General features: G+C 39.9%; 1 protein-coding gene across 2 annotated transcripts; it reads left to right on the top strand.

Annotated features, from left to right (window-relative positions):
• Positions 1 to 1476: 1476 nt before the first annotated feature.
• Positions 1477 to 21330, top strand: ehd3 (EH-domain containing 3). Of its 2 annotated transcripts, XM_074614818.1 has the most exons (9): positions 1477 to 1763; positions 1910 to 2688; positions 7478 to 7654; positions 8281 to 8378; positions 14758 to 14899; positions 15061 to 15160; positions 16308 to 16478; positions 18283 to 18447; positions 18531 to 21330. In XM_074614818.1, the coding sequence occupies exons 2-9, from the start codon at positions 2462 to 2464 to the stop codon at positions 19056 to 19058; spliced, it is 1608 nt and encodes a 535-aa protein (XP_074470919.1). In that variant the 5' UTR covers positions 1477 to 1763; positions 1910 to 2461; the 3' UTR covers positions 19059 to 21330. The 2 variants fall into 2 exon arrangements, with proteins under 2 accessions (XP_074470919.1, XP_074470917.1); XM_074614816.1 differs by having other exon boundaries at positions 1480 to 2688.
• The last annotated feature ends 1498 nt before the right edge of the window (positions 21331 to 22828 follow it).

Below are 22828 nucleotides of genomic sequence, written 5' to 3'. Positions count from 1 at the left end.
CTCTGCTGTACTCTGCTCCGCTGCTCCTCTGCCTGCCTGCCTTCACTCACACAGCACGCTCGTTCTCGCTCGCTCAGCTCGCCCTCCGGCCGCGGTCGGGAGGCTGAAGCAGGAAAAGCCAACACTAGGATCAGCATTGATTCATGGAGAGACCTTCGTCTGGTCAGCTAACATTACTGCCAAGCAGGTGAAATAAAGAGTGATATTGTGGTTTTAGCTGATTTGTTTCGCCTCACTGTTTTGACAGATGCTCGCTCACATTCACATTCGGCGAGCAACAGGACGTTGACTTTCATTGACTTAACGGCCACAGGTGTCGCTGTTACAACCAATATCTGATTCTTACAAACAGTCCCTTTAATTTCGTATTAATCTAAATCTGCAAAGTAACTATTAACCTATTAACTAATGCTATCAAAAAAATGCATTGGAGTAAAGAATATCCTACAATATTTGTCTCCAAAATCATGAAGTGGAAATACTCTTGTGAGTAAATTTACTTAATTACATTCCACCACTGCTATTTTGGGATCAAACTTGTAGGCCTATAGTTTGGGGATATGGTCTACAGAAAATGAAAAGTGTATTTACATATGGTCACTTAATAATGTTCTAATCTGAAAAATGCATGTATTGTATATTGTTCATTCAGAGCGAAAGGAATTTTTAAACTGTATGAACAGTATACTGTAAAAAAAGAAAGAAAAAAAAAGTGTAAAATAACGAAAATTGTCCGGCAGCAGGGGCACCAGAAAATGTCTGTTAAAAAACGGGAAAAATACTGTCCATTAATTAACATAAATAAACTGAAAAAAAACCAAAACAGTAATTATTTTTATATAATTAGCCTTTATTACTGTAATATTACAAGAAATATTTTACTTTTACCATATATATATTGTTAGAACAGTCATACACCGTAAATCTAAGACCATTTACATATAAATCACAAATGAAACATGTAATTTTATGTTGCAAAAGCCCAAATTTACATTAACTCTCAGAAGTTTTGCAAAAAAAATCTGTATTTTTACAGGAAATATTTTTTGAATTTCATGAAATTCTTTTCTTCTAATACAAATTAATTGTTAAAATAGAGTCATAAACATCTAAAAAACAGAATAATTATCTTTAAAAATGATCAAGAAAAGCTTAAATACAGATAATTACGATTGTGATTACAAAAAATACTGTAAATCTTACACCATTTACATATAAATCACAAATGAAACATGTAATGTTTACATTTTTTTTCTGTCATTTTGAAATACAGACAAAAAATGTAAATGTTTGTTTTTACAGTGTACCTTTAGGTGGCGCTCTGTGGTTAAACAGCAGCTCCTCCATCCTTCCCATGATGCCTCCTCCTCCTCCTCCTCCATCATGGCTGCACCCTGCCCGGCTTCATCTCCACCGCATCACTGGGCGGTGACCGCGGAGAGGTCGGACTCGGACTGCCAGTCGTTGGGCACTTCCGCCGGGCTCCGGTTTCCTTCGACTCGGCATTTAAATTGAGCTGCAGGGACATCAGCTGCTGCTACATTCAGCACCGTGCTGTGACAGTCAAATAACCCCTCTAGCATTAGCAAGAAACAGGTTACTCTTTTATTTTTTAAGAGAAATAGCTGCTGGTCCTGAGGAGGTTTGAGTGTCTTTGTGGTGCAGAAGAAGAGGAGCGGTGGTTGCGCTCTGACAGCTGCAGCTCGGTGCATCATTTCTGGGATTCCTCTGCTCTGCTAGCTGTCGGACTACATTGAATAGCGGTAATGTGATGTTGTGCATGAGCGGAATGATTTAGGCTTTTGCTTTTCTGGGCAGTGTTTTTTTTTTTTTTTTTTTTTTTTAGTGAAATAGATTGGTAAACAAAAACAAACTCATTGAATGCAGTGTTGTTGTTTTTTTGGCCCAGGAGGACAAGTAGTGGCCTGGACTTGGGAGGACTGATGGACTCGATGATGATGATGAGAGTGCATTTGAAGAAGGGTCAGGTTTAAATTCTGATTAAAAAAAATACATCAATTTGGATGTTTTTTTTTAAGATAGAAGATATAATCAAAATAGCCTTCAACTGGGGCTGAATATAACATCAGACCAAGCCTTAATGTTATCAATAACAACAACAGTCAACACCCATTCTAGTGAAGACAGACAGACTTTAACTGTCATACATATATATATATATATTTGTTTTTTCTTGAGACTGGTGTAATACGATATCTTAGAGTTTCATTTTTACAAAACAGACTTTTTAAATAGATTTTTTTTTTTTAGAAAACAACATATGTCACTAAGTTATTTCTTTGTATAATTACATTAGATCTTAGCTTCATCTTCTTATTTTATCTTATGTGAGGAAATCCCTAATCCCTCAAGGGCATAACAGATTTGTAGACCTTTCAGCTCAATAACCTGTCAGTCAATAAGCCTATAGGAGGCTTTTACAATAAAGCAACCAGCAACCATGTTCAGCTGGCTGGGAACCGACGACAGGAGGAAGAAGGATCCAGAAGTCTTTCAGACCGTCAGCGACGGACTGAAGAAGCTCTACAAAACCAAACTGCTGCCGCTGGAGGAGGGCTACAAGTTCCACGAGTTCCACTCTCCGGCTCTGGAGGATGCAGACTTCGACAACAAGCCCATGGTCTTACTGGTGGGACAGTACTCCACCGGCAAGACCAGCTTCATACGGTGAGAGAAAACAGCACGCATACACACATATTGAAGCGCTTCATATGGAAACACAAACACATGAGGCCACCAGAAAGATAGAAAGGGAGAGGTCGACACACCCAAACTGACATTTCCCTCTCTTGACTTCACTGGTGAAGCTTTTTTTCCATTTAGAGTGAGGAAGAAGAGCTCATGGGATAGAAAACAATAAAAAAAAAACATGAAGAGCAATATGAGAGATCAGTCGTCACGCTCACAGCTGATCTGCTAGGAGCCACACCTCTGCGATCGTTATTGAATCCATAACATGTTAATATGACAGCTAACACACACTCAGGCATGCCAACTTCATGGAGGCAGTACTGCCTGGCACTGCAGCTCTCCCTGATGAGGCCTGTGTATATCCATGTTTTTGTTTATGCCTATGATTAGATCTTTCACTTCAGGGTTTGTTCTTGGAGCCTAGTTTATAAAACAACATATGGTGGAGATTAGAATTAGCCATGTAAGCTTAACACAGCTTGTTGCTTCGGTTAAGAGTCAAGCACAAGCAGTGTTTGCTTGCTTATAACTAACTAAAGTACGCTTTATTACCATGACAGACATCATGTCATGTCACATCTGTCGTACATTCATCAATGATAGTTTCATCAGTCATTTAAAGTCATTTTGGGCGCCAAATGCACGTCTGACTTTAATTAAAGTCAGATTTTGGTTGTTGCGTCCGAAATTCCATACATGCTAAAACAGTATGTGAGATATTTTAGTATGTAAACGTATTTTTAATAATGTTCTATATTCAGAGTTGTGAGTGTTTTCTGACCTGGAGTATCTCTGGTATATGTGTGTGAGTGTGACAGCGGGAGATGTTAGCAGCTGGGCCTCTTTTGAACTGCAGGACTGCTACTAACGACTTGCTCCTCGGACGCACACACTCACACACACACTCTTGCAGAGCATAGTGGGTAATTAGTGGCCTTTGAAAGCCAGAGAGGATGCTGTTAGCAACTTCCTGCTATAAGACAGGACAGGACAGGACAGCGCAGACATCCCTGCTCTCTCTTCTTCCTCTTCTGTCTCTCACTGATACTCTCTGCCTCTCGTTTTGTTACTCTTTTCACGGACGACAACACCCACCAGTCAGCAGCCTGATCCCCCCCCCTTCACACACACACACACACACACACACACACACACACCGCCGACATTGTAACAGTAGGATGCAGAATGTACAAAAACTGCTGAGTAACCCTCGGGTAGCATCTCTTTCATTTCATATCACAGGGTCTCAGACTCTGGATGTGGGTGGAGTGCAGGTCTTTGAAATGTTACAAGGGAAAGTTTCAATAATGATGTTTATTTACATCATGTATGGCTTGATGTGATTAACAGAAAAGTCATAATGTGTGAGTGAATGTCTGTCTGGCAGCTAAAAGAAAGAGAAAATGAATGGAGAGACAAGAGATGCTTGTAGAGGGTAATGTAGTCTCTCTTCTTCGGCGGTTATTCAGAGGTCAGTAATCGGAGCCGGTCTTTATTTTGGGGCTGAAAATGATTGATTTTTCCACTTTTGTCCCAAATTTTACTTACTGAGGTTTTCAAAGAGCAAATCAAACCCCAGAATCCAAGTTTTCCTTCAAGGTGATTTTTTAGGTTTTAAGGCTTTACATTTCACAAACTGTAACTTTTAGTTTGTGGGTCAGTGGGCAACCTCCGGGTCTGTAAAGTGAAGCCAATGCTGAAGTGCTTTAAACTTGAATTCTTTCTATTAGCCAGCAGGGGGCGACTCCTCTGGTTGCAAAAAAAGAAGTCTGATGAGAAAATGAGCCTACTTCTCACTTGATTTATTACCTCAGTAAACATTATAAACATGAGTTTATGGCCTCAATCGCTAGTTTCAAGTCTTCTTCAATACACCATGATGTTCATTTAGTAAATTATGGTCCCATTTAGAGTCAAATAGACCATAAAGCAGGGCGTGGCTACCTTGTGATTGACCCTTTCACAGTGTGTTTTCAGTTCATGAAAGTTAATTATAACCTCTTTTGGTCGCCTGAAAATGTTTTATTCAGCGTTCGTTGTACTTAGCTCCAACCTCGTGTCACTTCTGGTTGCAAATAACCAAGACGGCAACGCCCAAAATGCCGAACTCGAGGCTTCAAAACGGCAGTCCACAAACCAGTGAGTGACGTCACGTTGACTACGTCCACTTCTTATATACAGTCTATGGGGTTGGTGAAGCCTGTGAATTTTCAGTTTTATAATCTCACTGACAGCATACCGCACAGAATGTGAGAAATGAAATGGTATGATGTGAGCTGACGTGTGAATTATACACACAGTAAGTATATGATCTGGAAAATACAATCTGCTGGATGCACACGCATTGCAAAACCCTCCCCCACACCGACAGACACACTACACAGACACATGCAGAGATGGCTCCACCAGGCACTGTTGACTCCTCTGAAAAGGTGTGTGTGGAGAAGATGTATAAGTGACCCATCCTTACATCTGGTTGCAGTTAAAATGCATACACATCCCACACTCACAGTTGTAAATCTTTTGCCTAAATCTCTTTTTATGGCCTGCGTTCACATTGTTGGGATTGTGAAACTCAACAGAATAATAATCTTCATTCCTGTGATGTCACTGAATTAACAGATGAGGATCTGTGACCTTTTACACGTAAAACATATGAGATGTAAGTCAGCTGTATTGACATAGCAACAGTTACAAATGAGGTCAGAAGTTTGCATCAGTTGTAAGTTGAACATAATACCGCTAATGTCTGAACCTTTTTCACTTCATTCAGCTGTTTTTCATCATCAGTAAAGCACAACAAGCGTCTGGCAAGCTGCTATATTTCTTATTGTCAGCTCCAGGAGAGCTCAACCACATTCTTGTACAGATTCATCTTCTTAGTCCAGTCTGAATATTCTTAATTTTAGCCTTATTTGGCATCTCCAAAACTAGTTTCGAAATGCGTTTTAAGGTTTTTTAGGATCACTTGAGTGAGTCCAAGGTTTACAGCTGTGGCTGAGGGCTTTGCTCTCTTCTTTATCATTATGTCCACTTATATCAGTTTGCAGCATGTCAGTCCAGGCGTGTGATGCTGTCATCGCCACTGCTGACGGTAGCCACCATGCTGTTGTGGTTGAATAAACCTCACCATCCTGCAAATGTTTGGTCATTTACTGTTGGTCAAACATCTCCATATTTGTCCCAACTAACCCCAAAACAACAACAACAAACTTAAATGAAACTTCATGCTGCTTTTGGAGCAGTGGCTTCTTTTGTGCTCCAGCATCCATTCAGCCCTTGATGATGTAAAATTCCCCTAATCTTTGTTCCAGCAGTTTATAATTCAAGTCAGGCCTGTTTTCTGGTGAATTTTGAATTGCTTCTTACCCTCCAGACACTGCAGCACTTCTTTCAAATTAGAGCCTGCAGATGTAGCACACATCTGCCCTGCTGCCTACAGATGACTGCAGGGATTCAGTCAACGCATAGGAATGATATAACTGATGTAAGGCCAATTACAAGCAGTGGTAGAAGTGGAGAATTACCCCTTGTTGACTCAGTAGATAATGGTTGAACTTGTATACATTCTATGTCATTCTATGAATGCGTAATGCAGTTACAGTAACATAATTTTCCTCCCAGAAAAATACTTAAATAAGTGGATGCTAAGGTCTTTTTTCCTTCCCGATTCCGATTCCGATACTTGAACTTGCAGTATCGGCCGATACCGAGTACCGATCTGATACCAGCGTGATAAAAAAACATAGTTATTTTCATTATTATAACAGCTGTTTACTGCTAACCATGTATGAATGTGATATGATGTACTTTTGTAGCTTCTAACTGAATCTCCTGCTTCCCTGTTTGTACTTTCAAATATCAACCTTATTTTACTGTTTTGCGTTCAGCTGCATAGGAGTCGCGTTAAGTTGCTGCTGAAGCTGAAAACCAACATTTCCTGATTTTGCTGCTTCATAATAAAAGCTTTTAAATAACAATATAAGGGGGCACTCTTATTGTGAAGAATATCGGAAATTAAATGTGTTCATCACCGTTTTACTGACGCTCCTTAGACCACTAGTCATAGCCCTGTAGCTCTGTTGTACTGGAGACGTAAATCCCTGCCATGCTGGGCCGACTCGCAGAGTCATGTATGGAAAAACGCTACAAGACACGGGAACTTGGCTTGTGTCTTGAGGAGTTGTAGCATTTATTCACTGACAGCCTGAACTGTACACACACTGCACTGCACAGCTAGTTACGGCTGACTTCATCTCACCGTCACTCTGTCACACACACACGCCCTCCCTCGCGTCTCTGTCTGTCTCTCTCTCGACCGCAAACACCAACCATCGCTAACGTTAAGTACACAACCTACTTACGGAGTTATTCCTTAAAGGAGTTTGCTACTTGTATAACACATTTTAGTTTAAAAAACATCTTAAAAATACATAATTCCCTGATGTTTTGGCCTGGTGGCAAATCATCTCAGCCCTGGCGAAAACCCTGGTATCGGAATGGTGCATAGACTTGCGTACTCGCGGATACCCGATCCCGAATTTTGTGCAGTATTGGACGCATTTCCGACACTGGTATCGATAACTCTATTCTAAAGTCATGTTAACCCCTTGTAATGTGGCGTTACAGTATGCTAGCTGCACAATGCCCTCTGCACTATTGCTCATCGCCTCAGATAGCATCTTCTGGAAGGATTGTTCATCAAAAGCATCTCGTCTCTTGCCTTTGTTTTGTGTAATGCTATATCATATTATCTCTCCTACAGCTACCTGTTGGAGCAGGATTTTCCCGGCATGCGGATCGGCCCCGAACCCACCACGGATTCCTTCATCGCGGTGATGCACGGCGACATGGAGGGAGTCATCCCCGGCAACGCTTTGGTGGTTGACCCCAAGAAGCCCTTCAGAAAGCTGAACGCCTTTGGCAACGCATTCCTCAACAGGTAAACACACTTGCTGCACACTTTCAGATGACATGCAATGATGGCAGATGCTGTCAGATATCTCTGGAAACACAAAAGTGGTACACCGTGGTGAAAGTATGTGGACGTAGGGGGGGAGAAAGAGTGGAGAAGAAAGGGAGAGTGAGAGTACTAGTGAGAATCCACACCACAGCTCTACATTCCTGTGTGATTGAATTTCCCTCTGCTCACTGGTCAGGCTTTTCTCTTTTATGGCTGGCGAGAGAGAGAGAGAGAGAGAAAGAGAAAGAGGCACAGTCATCTTTGCAGAGTCATCCTTCTGGAAAAGGAAAAGTGCCAAAAAGTCTTTACTCTTGCAGTAGTGTCCCCGCTGTGAAGGCCCACCACTGCTGAAAGAAGACAGAAGAAACGCTGGCTGTCAGTGGGGATTAGGGGGGTTCGCAGTGAAGACGACCGCTAACCTGTTAGTATTTATCCAGCTGGAGACGGAGAGATAGAGGAGAGAGGGAGGTAGAGGTCTGGTGTAGGACGATGTTTGTTGTTGAAACGTTTTACACTTCTGTCCAGTTTCTTTTAACTCTCCTCTCCTATGCTATACTATCCTACCCTTGTGTGCGTGTGTGTGTGTGTGTGTGTGTGTGTTTTAGGTTTGTGTGTGCCCAGCTGCCTAACCCAGTGCTGGAAAGCATCAGTGTGATTGACACACCAGGGATTCTGTCAGGAGAGAAACAGAGAATCAGTCGAGGTAAAGACACACTCTTTTATCTTCCTCTGTTTATGTTAATGAGTGTGTGTGCGTGTGTGTGTGTGTGTGTGTGTCAGTGTTCGTTCACTGGACCCATTCAGCTGCAGCCCCACCAGTCCCGCTGAACTCTGAATGACAATGTCAGCATTTCCTTTGGATGTGTGTGTGTTTATTTTAGCGTTTAGCTATCAGGAGGATTATGCTTCATTCATTTCAAAGAACAGGAAGCAGCGAGAAAAAGATGAGCTTTGAATGTGCTCTCTGTCTCCGTCTCTCTCACACACACACACACACACATGCACACAGTTGAGATTTAACATTTTGAACACTGTGCAGATTGAGCTGCACATTTAAGAGGACTTTAGTTGGAGTAGTTACGCTTAAGCTTCGGCGAGGGCTGTGTATTGGCAAGAATCTGGCGATACGATACTTATCATGATACAGAGGGAACGATTCAATATATCGTGATATTTTACGACACTGTAAGCAAGGCGATACATTGCGATTTTTAAATCTAGTTTTACGAAAACTGTCATAGTATAAAGAACACACCGCCATATGCATAAAATCGGAGTAAAAATGGTTTTAGAAAAATAGTTTTTATGCAATCAGAACAGTGGGATCTGCATTTGCATTTATCACAGTCCGTGTAACATCCAACATCATAGCACTACTTTGAGAGACCACATCTCTTTGCAAAAAAAAAAAAAAGTATTGTAAACTGTTTTTGAGAATCGATACAGTATCACAAAACATAATATCACAATATTCGATATTTTCCTCCCCCCTTAGCTTTGGCTCAAAAAAAAGAAAATTCAGTATTTGCGGGAACTATTTTTAAAAGTTATTGCTGAACACAAAATGCAACCAGAGAATCATAAAAGCTTTCTAGGGACTGTTAGATTTTCATTTGTTTACACTTCATTCCTTAGTGAGTTTTACTGTGATGAGGCTATAACATACTTCCATAGACACAGTGACTATATTTGACATGTTATTTGTAGCAGCTCTATATGTCATCTGCACATTGTGGAAACCCCCAGCATCACTGGAGACGTGATGCATTAATCATGCTAACTACACTTACTCCTGTCAAAAAAAACTGAGGTAACCAAGACACTATCTTTTTCTAATGATCATATCGCAAAGTCAGACACTGTATTTATTTTAAAATGATGGTAAAAAAAGATACCAGAGGAATGTCTCGGACTGTGATGCAGGTGTGCATTTATTGCACAGCTGTTTTCTATGACTTGTAACAACTTTTATGTAAAAGAAAATTTTAAAAATAATGTAAAAGAGTGTCACATGGCCATTTAATTTCATGATGACATTTCTTATTGATGCATCCCGTCTATTTACCCAAAAACCCATTCATCTCAGTTTGGTCCTCCACTGGTGCTTATCTCTTGACACCCAGCTCTTTCTAAAATTGAACATTCGTTTGCAAGTAAAAAACTCCAGTCAACAAATGAAAAGATGAAATAACCAAATAGAGCTATATGATTCTATACTTCTTATCTACATTTTGAAATGAGTGAACCAGCAGTGGACAGATCCCAGCCGCGGTGTCGAATGCAGAGACTACAGTCTGAAGAGAAGTTAAAGACTTACAAGAATTCCTCCCGGCTTTCTTACAGTTTGATATGTGTCTGGCATGGCTGGCATTCCCAAAGCTAAATGCTGCTATTGCCATACCAACCGCTAACATTAACAAAAGAGCTGGGATAATGAAAGACAGCTATAATTTACTCTTTCCCACATTCACCCACTCTTTCTTACACTGCCCATCCATTCTCCCCTCTGCTCCTCTGTCTGTCCGTTCTCTCCCCTGGTTTGTTCTCTAGTGTTCATTTTGCACTGTTTGAATGTTTCTTATGCCAAGTAGGGCCCACATTGATTGTGTCTCTTCTACCAACTCTCCCCACAGTACATTATTCATTGAATGCAGACAGTATCACAAAGAAAGTAGTTTGAATGATTTAACAACACAGACTAAACATAGGGGTGCTGGCATTGATCCTGCTGCTGAACACTAAATATGTTGTGTTGTAATGATGATTTTGTCGATAAACAATACTGTAACAGTACCAATAGATTAGTACTTGGCCATAACAGGGCTTGATTGCATGTAGAGCAGATTCTGGTTCAATGAAAACCCTATTTTCACTTTGCTTGTAGGCATTTATTTGTGTAAAATTACCTGCTCCCAAAATAAATTATACTTATATACGTGCAAAGGTGCAATGACGTATTATGTTCATTGTAGGTAAAAAAATTAATGTATGAAGCCGGGGTAAGGGGGGTAACATTCTGAGCTTAAAGTCATAAATTTATGAGAAAAAAATGGATATTCTCTGAGATTAAAGGGGTATATTTACGGGAAAAAAACTCAAATTTGCGAGGAAAAAAACTGGGAAAACTGAGCGAAGCAAAGGTCCTGAAAGATGCATATACACGTTTTCCTTCATGTTTTTTTTATGAACATACAGTATGTAATAATATTATAGAATTTACAGGAAAGTAGAGACGAACAACTTCTATCTTTGACAACACGAAGGCATGTGTCTTTTATTTCAGCACAGCTAACACTAAAAATCAACCGTTTTAAAACGTTACTCTGAACACACTACCATGGTTACACGCTGACGCTTTTAACTGTCACTGTGTCAGTGTGAAGGGAAAACATCACAGAAAAGGTCCATAACATAACTGCTTGTTTGAACCACAGATTATGGTGAATTATGTCCTTAGAGTTTGCTGGGGAGAGGGACGTATGGAATACACCGATTAGCTTCCTGCCCCCCTCGACCCGGCCCCCAATAAACAGATATGAATGGATAAATGTCCGCTACAATATATAATGTATATATAATAATAATATAATTTGCACTCGGCCGCTGACATTACCACAGTGTTTAACTGAAGCATAAGGGTGATGAGGTTGATCCAACCTTGCAATGTGAAGCGATTAACACACTTAACACACTACTACTATTTCTGTACTCCACAATTTTCTGAGTTTTTTCTCAAACATTTACGACTCTATAATCTTGCAAATTTGTGAGTTTTTTCTCAGAATATCCAAGTTTTTTTCTCGTAAATTTATGACAGAAATTCTGAGTTTTTTCTCGAAATATTAACACCCTCCCCCGGCTCCATAATTATTTGTTTTCACCTACAATGGCCCTAATATGCTGTCATATAAAGGCCATGACGAGCATCAATATTACTTTCTCATGCTTTGATAATGAGTTTTTTCATGCAATGTTTTTTTTTGTATTCCCATCCCAACTCGAGGCAGTATTTCCTCCGTTGTTCCAAAAACTAAAAAATTCAGAGTGTTGACTTGATAAAATATAAAAATGCTTGTGAAGTTCCAAAGGCTAAATAAGAACAAGGAACATATTCTGGTCACTGAGTTCAGCACATGACTTCATAGCAGGGTTGGGTCTGGATTAATGTTTGTCATGAGAACTTTTCCGTCTGCAGCTTTTCTGTTGAGCAACAACAGAGTGAACGCTCTGTCAGCGCCTACAGAGTTTCAGATTTATAGTTGGAAGTAGTTTAATTGAATCAGACCCACATCACCTCTATTCTACTCTCTATTTGTCCGGTCAAAGTGCTCCGTGAACGTGTTGTCAAACCAAATAAACGGCACAGTGAGGTGTGACCCTGCTGTTGTCTGTTGGATATAAAAAAAAATACAGGTTACTGAGTCAGCACAGCTGTGTTTTCTCGGGGGACAGAGAGTGTGAGTGTGTGTGTGTGTGTGTGTGTGTGTGTTGGTGTGTATGGTGGAGCTTTTGTTTGTGTGTGTTCATTTTCTTTCCATTCAATTCCATCCATTAGTTTGTTGCATGTCATGTATATGTTTCCATGTTTCATATGTATGTTGTGTCTTCATGCTATTATTACTTTTTTCCATTCTGTTGCATTTTTTTTTTTCATCAATGTCTGTATTTATTTGTGTGTGTGTGTGTGTGTGTGTGTGTGTGTCCAGAGGAGGAGTCAGGCTATAGCTGCCTACATAGATGTCCTTATGGAGGTATTGTAGATAATAATAATGAACATGGGCATCAACAAGCTGCAAACAGGCTAATTAAAGCGATACTTTGAAGAATTTATGGACTGCTGCATGTTCTTCACTAAACTCTTGTCACATGGTTTGGGAAAACAATATCTTGCTAACTAGCCAATTGGATATTTTAGTCAGATTTGTACACATTTAGTGTCAGTTTCCTTCAGGTTCTCCCAGAGCAAGATATTTCAACAATTACTTTCCAGATGCAGTGAGGTTTATATTAGTCATCCCCAGAAGACAAACCATAGTTTGTTTTTGGTGATCCTCTGACTTTTCTTCTTTTGCCACCATCTGATCAATTTCCCCCTGACCAACCTTTTTTGTCCACGACAAAGGCCTCAAGAACTAATGGATGCGTTTTAGTCTTAAAGCTAGAGTGAATCATATGAAACTAGAAAACCTTAGGAATCCATTGTTACCAACCACGTCATTTTAGCTTGTCAGGAAGAACCTTAAAATAACACTCCAAATTTAAGCAAAATTTTGGCGAGGAAAAACTGGCATGGTCATTTTCAATGGGGTCCCTTGACCTCTGACCTCAAGACATGTGAATGAAAACTCTGAGATGAACAGAGTGAAAACTGCATCTTATTAGATAAAACAGATGTTGACAAACTGCATAATTTGCAGTTGAAAAAAGGTAATAAATCGCAATATATCACAATTTACCTTCTCGCAATACTCAGCATATCACGTTAATGTTTAAAATAGCAATAAGATCGTATCGTGACTTAAGTATTGTGATAATATCGTACTGTTGGGCCTCTGGTGATTCCCAATCCTAGCATTCAAGAGTCCCTCAAAAATAACCCTATTTGTTTATTTGTGATCCCCTCATCTTTACTATACAGTACCACCACTGTCAGGACAATTTTCATATTTTTTGCCTCTCTACGATAGTGTTCTAATATAGCTTTCACAGTACTATGTACATTGCAAATCCCAGGTCGGGAAAGTAGAGCTTTAGACTTCAGTCTTGCTTTTCCCCACATCATGTGACAAGTGCTTCCTGTGAAGAATAATCCACTAAAATTCAAAATATCAAGGTATCTATCTCTCTCTATCTTAACCCTCCACAGCTTTGTGCCCTCTGTCTCCTCTCAGACAGCTAAAACACATCTCCATGTTTTACATACTTATTGCTACAGCTGCTGAACTTTTGCTCACATCCCAGTGAGGAATTATTGAACACTCAACAACATTAATTGGGTCTGAAAGATTACCGTTTTCTTTCATGTCAGCATTACGATTTAACATTAGAATAAATATACATGTACAAATATAATGTGCATAGCTATTGTGGGAATAATTCACCTTGAGTATAAACTGTTCCTCTTCTGGGAGGAGCAGCAGTGCAGCCACAGTAGCAATAGCAGCAGTTAAGCGAGTATGTATAAAGTGGGGTTTTTATCACAGCCTGTATAGTGAGGAAGGAAGGTGGACCAGTGTGAGTCAGATTTAGAAACGATAATGTGAGCAAAGCTTGTAGATTTAGTTTGTAATTTGAAGGGAGTAAATCTATCACAAACATAGCTCTTCAGAAAATCCATTTGACATTCACTGTATTAACATAAAGCTTCTTCCTACTATCAATTGACAGCAAATGCCTTCTATCCCGTAATCTCAGCTGTAACAGATTCACCATTGAATCTCTTACGCGTCCTTCAGTGTTGGTTGGAAACTTTAGCTCACTAATCCTTCGTTCTGTCCTTTTGTTCTTTGTTCTCCTCTCATATACTGTGGAATTTCTTCAGTTTTGTCCTTGAATATAGAAAGTCAAAGGAGGCACTGATGTACTTTTGCTGACAGACTTAATCATGGAGGCATTAGCTCATTCATTCACTCATTTGTACATTCATTACTGCCATGATTGCAACTTCACACAAATACAAATCAGAGCCAAATAAGACAATAAAATATCACTGATTCCTCATTATTTAGTTTTTAAAAAGCCACTTGGTTGAACCCTGGCCGGACCGCTTCCATCTGTAAACACACATTCTTTTCTCTCAGCATGTTGTAATATGGGCGTCCTTCTTATTGCCTCCTCTATGACCTGAAGCCATCGTAATAGATCCCTCTTGGGAATATTGCAACATCGGTTGCAGTTCATAGCTCAGGTCATAGTGTTGAACATCATCATTAAAACTCAGTGGACTGGCCTGTACCTCCAAACTAGAATGACATTCAAATGTCTCGCTTTAATGCTATTTTAACACCGTTATGGGATGGGAGCAAAGAAACAGGAAGTAAAAGGATACACCTTTAATTATGTCCTCCTCTTCCTCCTCTCAGGCTATGACTTTGCGGCTGTCTTGGAGTGGTTTGCAGAGCGAGTGGACAGGATCATTTTACTGTTTGACGCCCACAAACTGGACATCTCTGATGAGTTCTCAGAGGTGATAAAAGCCCTGAAGAACCATGAAGACAAGATCAGGTACTGCAGGGTCGCTTAACCTACAGACATATCCAATTCTAGACAACAGAGACATGAATAGCTGTTCTCTTTCTGCATTTATATCAACATTATGTTGTCAGCAGCTCTTTGCTTTCACACAATACAGTCAGCGCTGTTCTCTCTTGTGTTGTCTTTGCCAGGGTTGTGCTGAACAAGGCCGACCAGATAGAGACCCAGCAGCTGATGAGAGTGTACGGTGCCCTGATGTGGTCACTGGGGAAAATAGTCAACACCCCTGAGGTATAGTAAACATGAGGAGTTTGGGTTTAAAGCTTCCCACCATCTCGTCTGGTGTTTGTTGCCAGACAAGCCAAATTTGGGCGAAAGCCCAGGGTAAACCTGAGATAGGCAGAGCGTGTGGCAATCGGCAAGTGTAGGTCTGTGCATGTCCAGAAAACCTTGGTTACTATTAATGCGGATTAGAAATATGAACGGAAATGCAATATAAAGACACTTGAATACTGGAACCACAGCTCCATCAGGCTTTACTGGCAAAGTTCCAACACCCACTGGTCGTCCTGAGGCTTGTCGTTGGTATAAAGCACCTCTCTTTATGTCTTAATATCATCTTCATAAAATAATACATTTTAAAATGATTGAATTGGCTACTAAAATTCCTTGTTGAAAATTGAGTTTTAATTTCAAGAGAGAAATTTGGGTTTTTCCCTTTTAAAGAGGATCTATTATGCTTTTGTGCTTTTTTCCTTTCCTTTAGTCCTAAAATCCCAAAGTCCACACCAAGGGTAGTTACTGTCCTCCACAGAAACACTGCTCCTGAACCGCCTCGCTTGAAGTCCTGCCTCTTCTTCTGTAACGTGGTGATGTCACCAAGTAACACATTAGCATAATACCTGCCTAGCGGCTAGTTTGGCACGCCCTCAAACTAAATTAGTTAGAGGGGAGCCTGAGCGTAGACCGAAGAGTTTGATTTGGTTAACCAATCACAATAGAGTGGGCCAGCTGACCAATCAGATCAGACTGAGCTTTTCACGGGGGCGCAGGAGCTCAAACAGAGCGTTTCAGACAGAGAGTGAAAAGAGGCGCTGCAGCACAGCCGGTATGAGAAAAGTAAAGTGTTTTTTGAACATTAAAGCATGTAAACATGTTAAAGTAGAGACACAAAATAAAAGTATGCACCTGAAAAAAAGCATAATAGGTCCTCTTTAAAATAATACATAATGAAGTAGGTGTCTTGTCATCTAAAGGTCCATTACGTTCATGTATATTGCGCTCATGTATATTGTTGGTTATTTACTAACACACTGATCAATGTGGTTGCTTGCTCATTGCCTTAAATTTTCAAAAATGAGAGCTACTAGCTGGATTGTGTCTTTGATGTCTACTTTTGTCGTCTTGTTGATTTTCTGTCCGTCTCCCTCACTGACAGGTGATCCGTGTCTACATCGGGTCATTTTGGTCCCATCCTCTGTTGATTCCAGACAACAGGAAGCTGTTCGAAGCGGAGGAGCAGGACTTATTCAAGGACATCCAGTCTTTACCGAGAAACGCAGCGCTTAGAAAACTCAACGATCTGATCAAAAGGGCAAGACTAGCCAAGGTAAGGCACAAGTGACACTCACTGATGGAGAATCTGCTTATGGCACAGCTGTAGCTAACAGTAGGAAGAGGTGATTCTTTGTCTGGGGATGTTATTTGACGTGTTTAGAGTTTTAAGCACAGGTGTGTGTGTTTCCTATTTACTCTTTCCCATCACTCACTCGCTCTCCCCGCCCCGTCCAGCTGTTAACCTTGGCAGAAAAAGCTTGTCGCTGTCACAGAACCAATAGAGCCAGACAAATGTGGCTATTTTCCTCTGAGTGAATTGTTTCCTGTTTCCTCTCCGGACAGGAAGTCAGGTATGAGAGCAGACAGGCCGCTACCCGTTGTAGTTCGAGGAAACGCAGAGGATGTACGCGTGCACACACTCAAACACACACAGATTTATCAAACTGTGAGTTGATCGCATTTTTCCTGTCTGACAGCTGATAGGGTGTGTTTTTATTTTGTGAAGAGCTTCAAGGACAATAGGTGGATTCGGGGAAACGCACACACATATCACCACAGCAACATCACAAATATGGGTTTTCCTATTACTTGTGCTGTGTTTAGTTTGTGTTGAATATTAAAAACAAATGTCAGCAAAGGTAATCCGAGAGATTTACTGTGTTATTGGTCTGGTTAAAGGAGAGTTAAGTGTCCCCAGGCTGCAGGGTTGAAGCAGTCTGCGGCTTATGATGTTACTTGTGAGGCATTTTGTACAAGATCTTATCCCCAAAAAAATATGAGAACCATGACAGAACGGGACAATGATAAAACACAAAGAACCTGCAAGTATGAGTGAAATTGTTAAATCCTTTGTCCTAAGTTGATTTAATGATTTTCTTCATTGATGTCTGCCATTTAAATATTCCTTCATTTAAATTGATGGTAGTGGTCCAGCTCTGTAAAACCCGTGAGACCTAATGGGTGGACTTTTTTTGTCTCATGATGAGTAAATAGTTAAAACATCCACTTCAGGTCACTGTTCAAAGTCATACTCCTTAAGATTTTCATCATATCAAGCCCAGTATTTGATATTATTTATGGCATTTATAGTGGTTTGCATTCAGTGGTGGATGACGCATGTATGCAGGGCTGTTGTCAACACCAACTTAATCAAGTCCAAGTCAAGACCGAGTCCAAAGGCAGTCGAGACCAAGTCAAGACCGAGTCCAGAGCAAATAGAGTCCAGTTCAAGACTGTAATAGGCTTGACAGTGTCTTTCCAGTGTTGATATAGTGATTAAGGAGTTGGGATGTACAGAAATAATCTATCTATAAACAATATTGATCTATCTTCTAACATCAAACTAAAACTAAATCATGTCATCAGGCAATGTTCTGTACAACTGATCCCAAATCAGCAGCCAACTTAATCAGTTCTCAATAGCCGAGCCCAAGACCAACAAGGCACAAGACCAAGACAAGTGCAAGACTTAAAAAAAAGTAGTCCCAAGACTGGACTTGAGTACTACAGCCCTGCATGCATGTAGCTACTGGACAAAATTCTGAAATATTTCTGCCTAGGTACGCGCATAGCAACATTAGAGTCATAAAATGAACAATATAAACAGATGCACATGCTTTTCTTCTTCCGTTGTATTTCCGAGAGAGTAGCTGCTCAAAATGGTTTCCTGCTCCAAGTGATGAAAAAACGTAATTTCAAAAGTAACCCAGAGACTTTCATTAAGACTTTCTTAGCATTAGCAACCAGAACTGAAATCTTGAGGGTTTTAATTTTAAATACTGGCTGTTTAAAGAGGCCGACTTGATGTCCCAGTTAATTTGCTGTTGAGTAAATGAGCTTTCACTCTCACAATGCAGGTCCACGCCTACATCATCAGCGCACTGAAGAAAGATATGCCCGCTGTGTTCGGGAAGGAGAACAAGAAGAAAGAACTGATCGGCAGTCTGGCAGATATTTACAAACGCATAGAACGCGAGCATCAGATATCACCTGGAGATTTTCCTAATCTGAAGAAGATGCAGGTAAACTGGAAAGAGCAAAGGAATGTAGATTTATAGATAGAGGATTAGAAAGATGAGACCTAAACTTGTATTGTCTCTTCCAGGACCTACTCCAAGGTCAGGATCTCAACAAATTCCAGCCTCTGAAACCTAAACTCCTGGAAGCAGTGGATGACATGCTGGCCCACGACATCGCTGGCTTAATGGTTCTGGTTCGCCAAGAAGAATCCCAGCGTCCCAACCCAGTTGTGAAGGGCGGCGCGTTCGACGGCACTATGGACGGCCCGTTTGGCCACGGGTACGGCGAAGGAGCCGGCGAAGGCATCGACGAAGCAGAGTGGGTCGTCGCTCGAGACAAACCTGCTTACGATGAGATTTTCTACACATTGTCCCCCGTCAACGGGAAGGTGACGGGAGCCAACGCCAAGAGGGAGATGGTGAAGTCAAAACTGCCCAATACGGTGCTGGGAAAGATCTGGAAGCTGGCAGACATCGACAAGGACGGGATGCTTGATGATGAGGAGTTTGCGTTGGCCAATCACCTGATAAAAGTGAAACTGGAGGGACATGAACTGCCATCGGATCTGCCCGCTCACCTGGTGCCTCCTTCCAAGAGGAAAATACCTGAGTAAATGTAAGATTACATCACCCACTACCCCCAAAACCTGTAAGTAGACCCACCCAGAGAAAAGTATCCCAGTTAAAATAGGAATATTCCTGTAGCACTATAGTAAAAAAAAAACTACAAATGAAAAATATCTAAACAAAATTAGACCCCATTTCCAACTCCAAATGCTCTGTAGCCGTCATCCCCACATCTGCAGTCTTTCCTTAGCTTCAAGAGGCAAATATTTAAACAAAATATTCAGACACATTCAAATAAAAATGAAGAATCATAATGAATGCTAATCGACTGTTAGCATGTGGATTCAAATGCTTCATTTCTGCAGTGCTGAAATGGCTTTTACCAAGGTAGAAAAAACTGGATCTTTATTAGGGTAAAGCCCAGTGTCCTCTTTTGTATTTAAGGGTGAGACATTGGGAGCTGTTAGACAGGTGTTAGAGATGTTAGGACAGCTGATGTGGTAATTAGTAAAGAAAAGCAAATTAAAAGTCTAAAACAAGAAACACTGGAATACAGACAAATGGAAGATAAACTAAACTACTGGAAGAAAATGGGAGAGGTGCGACAATGTGAAGACAAAAAGAAAGATGTTGTTGGAAGGATCATTCTGGGAGAAGGAAGATTGGGATATAAAAAATGCTAAATATTATTGTATCATTATCTGTAATCAATTCAGTAAACTCATGTTTTGATTGCAATATTCCACACTACCGCCAAAAAAACAAACATTTCACAGTTCTTATATCTCGACGTCCTGCGTTATTTTGAGCACGGCTGAGTATTCTGGCTTTTGTTTCACGGTGACATATTAAACAGCTACAAGGATTTCCTGGCAAGTCGCTTGAGAATACACACAAACAAATGTGTAAAAGCACACAGAGAATATTAACACAATTCTGGTTATATGGTGTGTAACCAGAGGAGTGTATCACTTCCAAAAACTAAAATGGCCTACATCAACTTTTTTTAACATGATATGCAGATGTTATTTGTGTAAATGACATCGCCCATCATTTACTGTAGCGCCTGGATTGACCTACTGCAATGAAGGAGGAAGATGTTTCTCTAATGGGAAACAAGCGTTGGAGAAATTAGGAAGTGGTTTGTCTCTTTTATGATTTATACATAGATCTAAGTATCATTAACATGTTTGGAAATACTGTGACTATAATATGGACCTAAGTAATGGGTGTTGTTTCGAGTGTGCGGACATTCTCAGTATAAATGTATTGTAAGGACTTTGAATGTTGAATGTGCAGACGTTCACTGTTCTGTGTGGGCACATCCTGACTATTGTATGTATGCATACGACCACAGTGTTATTATTTGTAACGTATTAAGTCTTAAGCATCTCGCGGGGCTACTGAGTCGGGAGTATTCCGGCGGGTTGTTAATTGAAAAATGGATGAATCAGTTATTAATGTGAAAGTGATCTAACCTAACCTGGCTGTCCAGAGAGTGAACGCACCGCTGTTGCTTCTTTTGTGATGATAACAAAACACTAATAGACACGTTTCTTTCCAAATGTTTTTGAATGAAAATTTGGCTTTCATGTGTTTAAATTGCATACATGTAATAAGTGTAATCAGATTTACTGTAGCGAAATGCCAGTATGTATGTATATATACACACTTCACCTTAGGACCATGTTTGTGGTTTTGATCACAAGATAACACACATAACTAACTAAAAATCTGGGTTCCCGTATGTTAACAAATGTTCACTATGTGTTTTATGAGTGAGACCATATTCACCCAGTTTGAGCTACAGAATTAACTGAAATATTTCCAGTTTATGGCCCCTTCGTGCCCCTCCCTCCCTCCCTCACTCCCTACCTCCCTCCCTTCCCGTGCGTCTCTGTGCTGTTACTGTGAATCTGCTGTACATAATAAGACTGTTTGCATTCCATGAACACAGATTGGGAAATCATCGGCATCATCTCGGGTGCTTTATGCATCGCTTGCTCATATTTCACAGACGAGCCAGATCAGATCAACAGAGTAAATATATGAAAAAGAAAGGATGCTTGTTGAATGTGGATTCTCTGCAAAAACAAAGTCCTTGAAAATCACAAGTTGTTTTCGTACCCTGACGGATTGCAACATGATGTCCTGTTGTGCTGGTAAATACACTAAGTGGAAACACTGGCGTTATGGTTTTTCTTTCTTTCTTTTTTCTGTTTTGTTTTTTAGATGTTATGGATTGCTAAATCTGTACTTTCACTGCTTTTCTGTCGACATAAACAACAGTCCAAAAGTGTAATAAAAATTCATTTACTCAACCTTTTTCTTGCCTTGTTTTGTTTGTGTTGGGAGCAATCAAACTGCAACATAAATTTGTATTCTGTATAAAGCAGACTTCCTTTATCGTGATCAGCCGTGAGAAAACTGTACGCTGCTGGACGTCTTTGATTAAACTGTGAGAATAAGAACCATTCTGCAAACAGATTTCTTGTCTGACGAACAAAAAGACTAATTCAGTAATGAGAGAGAGATTTAAAAATTTGATTACATAGTCAATTATTTCAATGCATTTAGATTAGGGCTGTCAATCGATTAAAATATTTAATCGTGATTAATCGCGATTAATTGCAAATGAATCCCATTTTTTATCTGTTCAAAATGTACCTTAAAGCGAGATTTGTCAAGTATTTAATACTCTTATCAACATGGGAGTGAAAAAATATGATATCTTTATACAACTGCATGTACAGTATATATTCCTTCATTATTGGAAATCAATGTTTGCTACGACCTCAGAAAGATCAATTGCGTTAATGCGTTAAAGAAATTAGTGGCGTTAAAACAAATTTGCGGGAATGCGTTATCACGTTAACTCTGAGGGCCCTAATTTAAACTAAAATCACACATGAAGCCTAAACAGTCTGGCTGACATAATTTCTCTTAATGAGCTTCACATTGGATAACTATACTGTTATCAGTAATATAGGGAGCAAATAAATCCCAACTAGAGCTGCAACTAACAAATATTTTCATTGACGATTAATCTGTCGATTATTTTGTTGATTAATCGATTAGTTATTTGGAAAAGAAAATTGTGAAAAATGTTGATGTTGTTTCCCAAAACCCAAGAAGACGTCCTCAAATGTCTTGTTTTGTCCACAACTCAAAGATATTCAGTTTACTGTCATAGAGGAGTAAAGAAACCCGAAAATATTCACATTTAAGAAGCTGGAATCAGAGAATTTAGACATTCTCTTCTTAAAAAATCCCTCAAACCGATTAATCGATTGTCAAAATAGTTGCCGATTAATTTAATAGTTGACAATCGATTCTTTGTTGCAGCTCTAAAAATTTGACATAATGTTTCTAATGTGCAAGTCATGAGATTCACATTGGACAACCATACTGTTATCAGTAATGCAGGGAGCAAATAAGTCCTTAACATATATGAGGAATGCTATTTTATTCTCACAAAAGCATCAAGTCATGTTTAACCCCGCTAAAAAGACACAAACATGATCGGTTTAATGTCACCTATAGACTGTCTGCACACTGTGTGCTAAGAGAGGAGCAAACTAAAAATAAAAACATGCAACAAAAACAGCATTGGGGATTTCAAGGGGGTGTATGAATGAGATGTACTCAAGGGGGAAACGTGTCAAAAACATGTGTTTAGCTCCAACTAATGAAAAAAAAGGGAAGAAGAAGAAATAGGATAAAGGAAAAAAGTGAATTTCTTCATGTTAAACCTCAAGGGGTTCATTGTAGGGAGGTTTTCTATCAATGTTACATTAAGTCGATGAGTTATTTCTGC

Source organism: Sebastes fasciatus, chromosome 18 (assembly GCF_043250625.1).
Source record: "Sebastes fasciatus isolate fSebFas1 chromosome 18, fSebFas1.pri, whole genome shotgun sequence".
In the NCBI taxonomy this organism is placed as follows: Eukaryota; Metazoa; Chordata; class Actinopteri; order Perciformes; family Sebastidae; genus Sebastes; species Sebastes fasciatus.
This window is presented reverse-complemented; position numbering and strand designations above follow the sequence as displayed.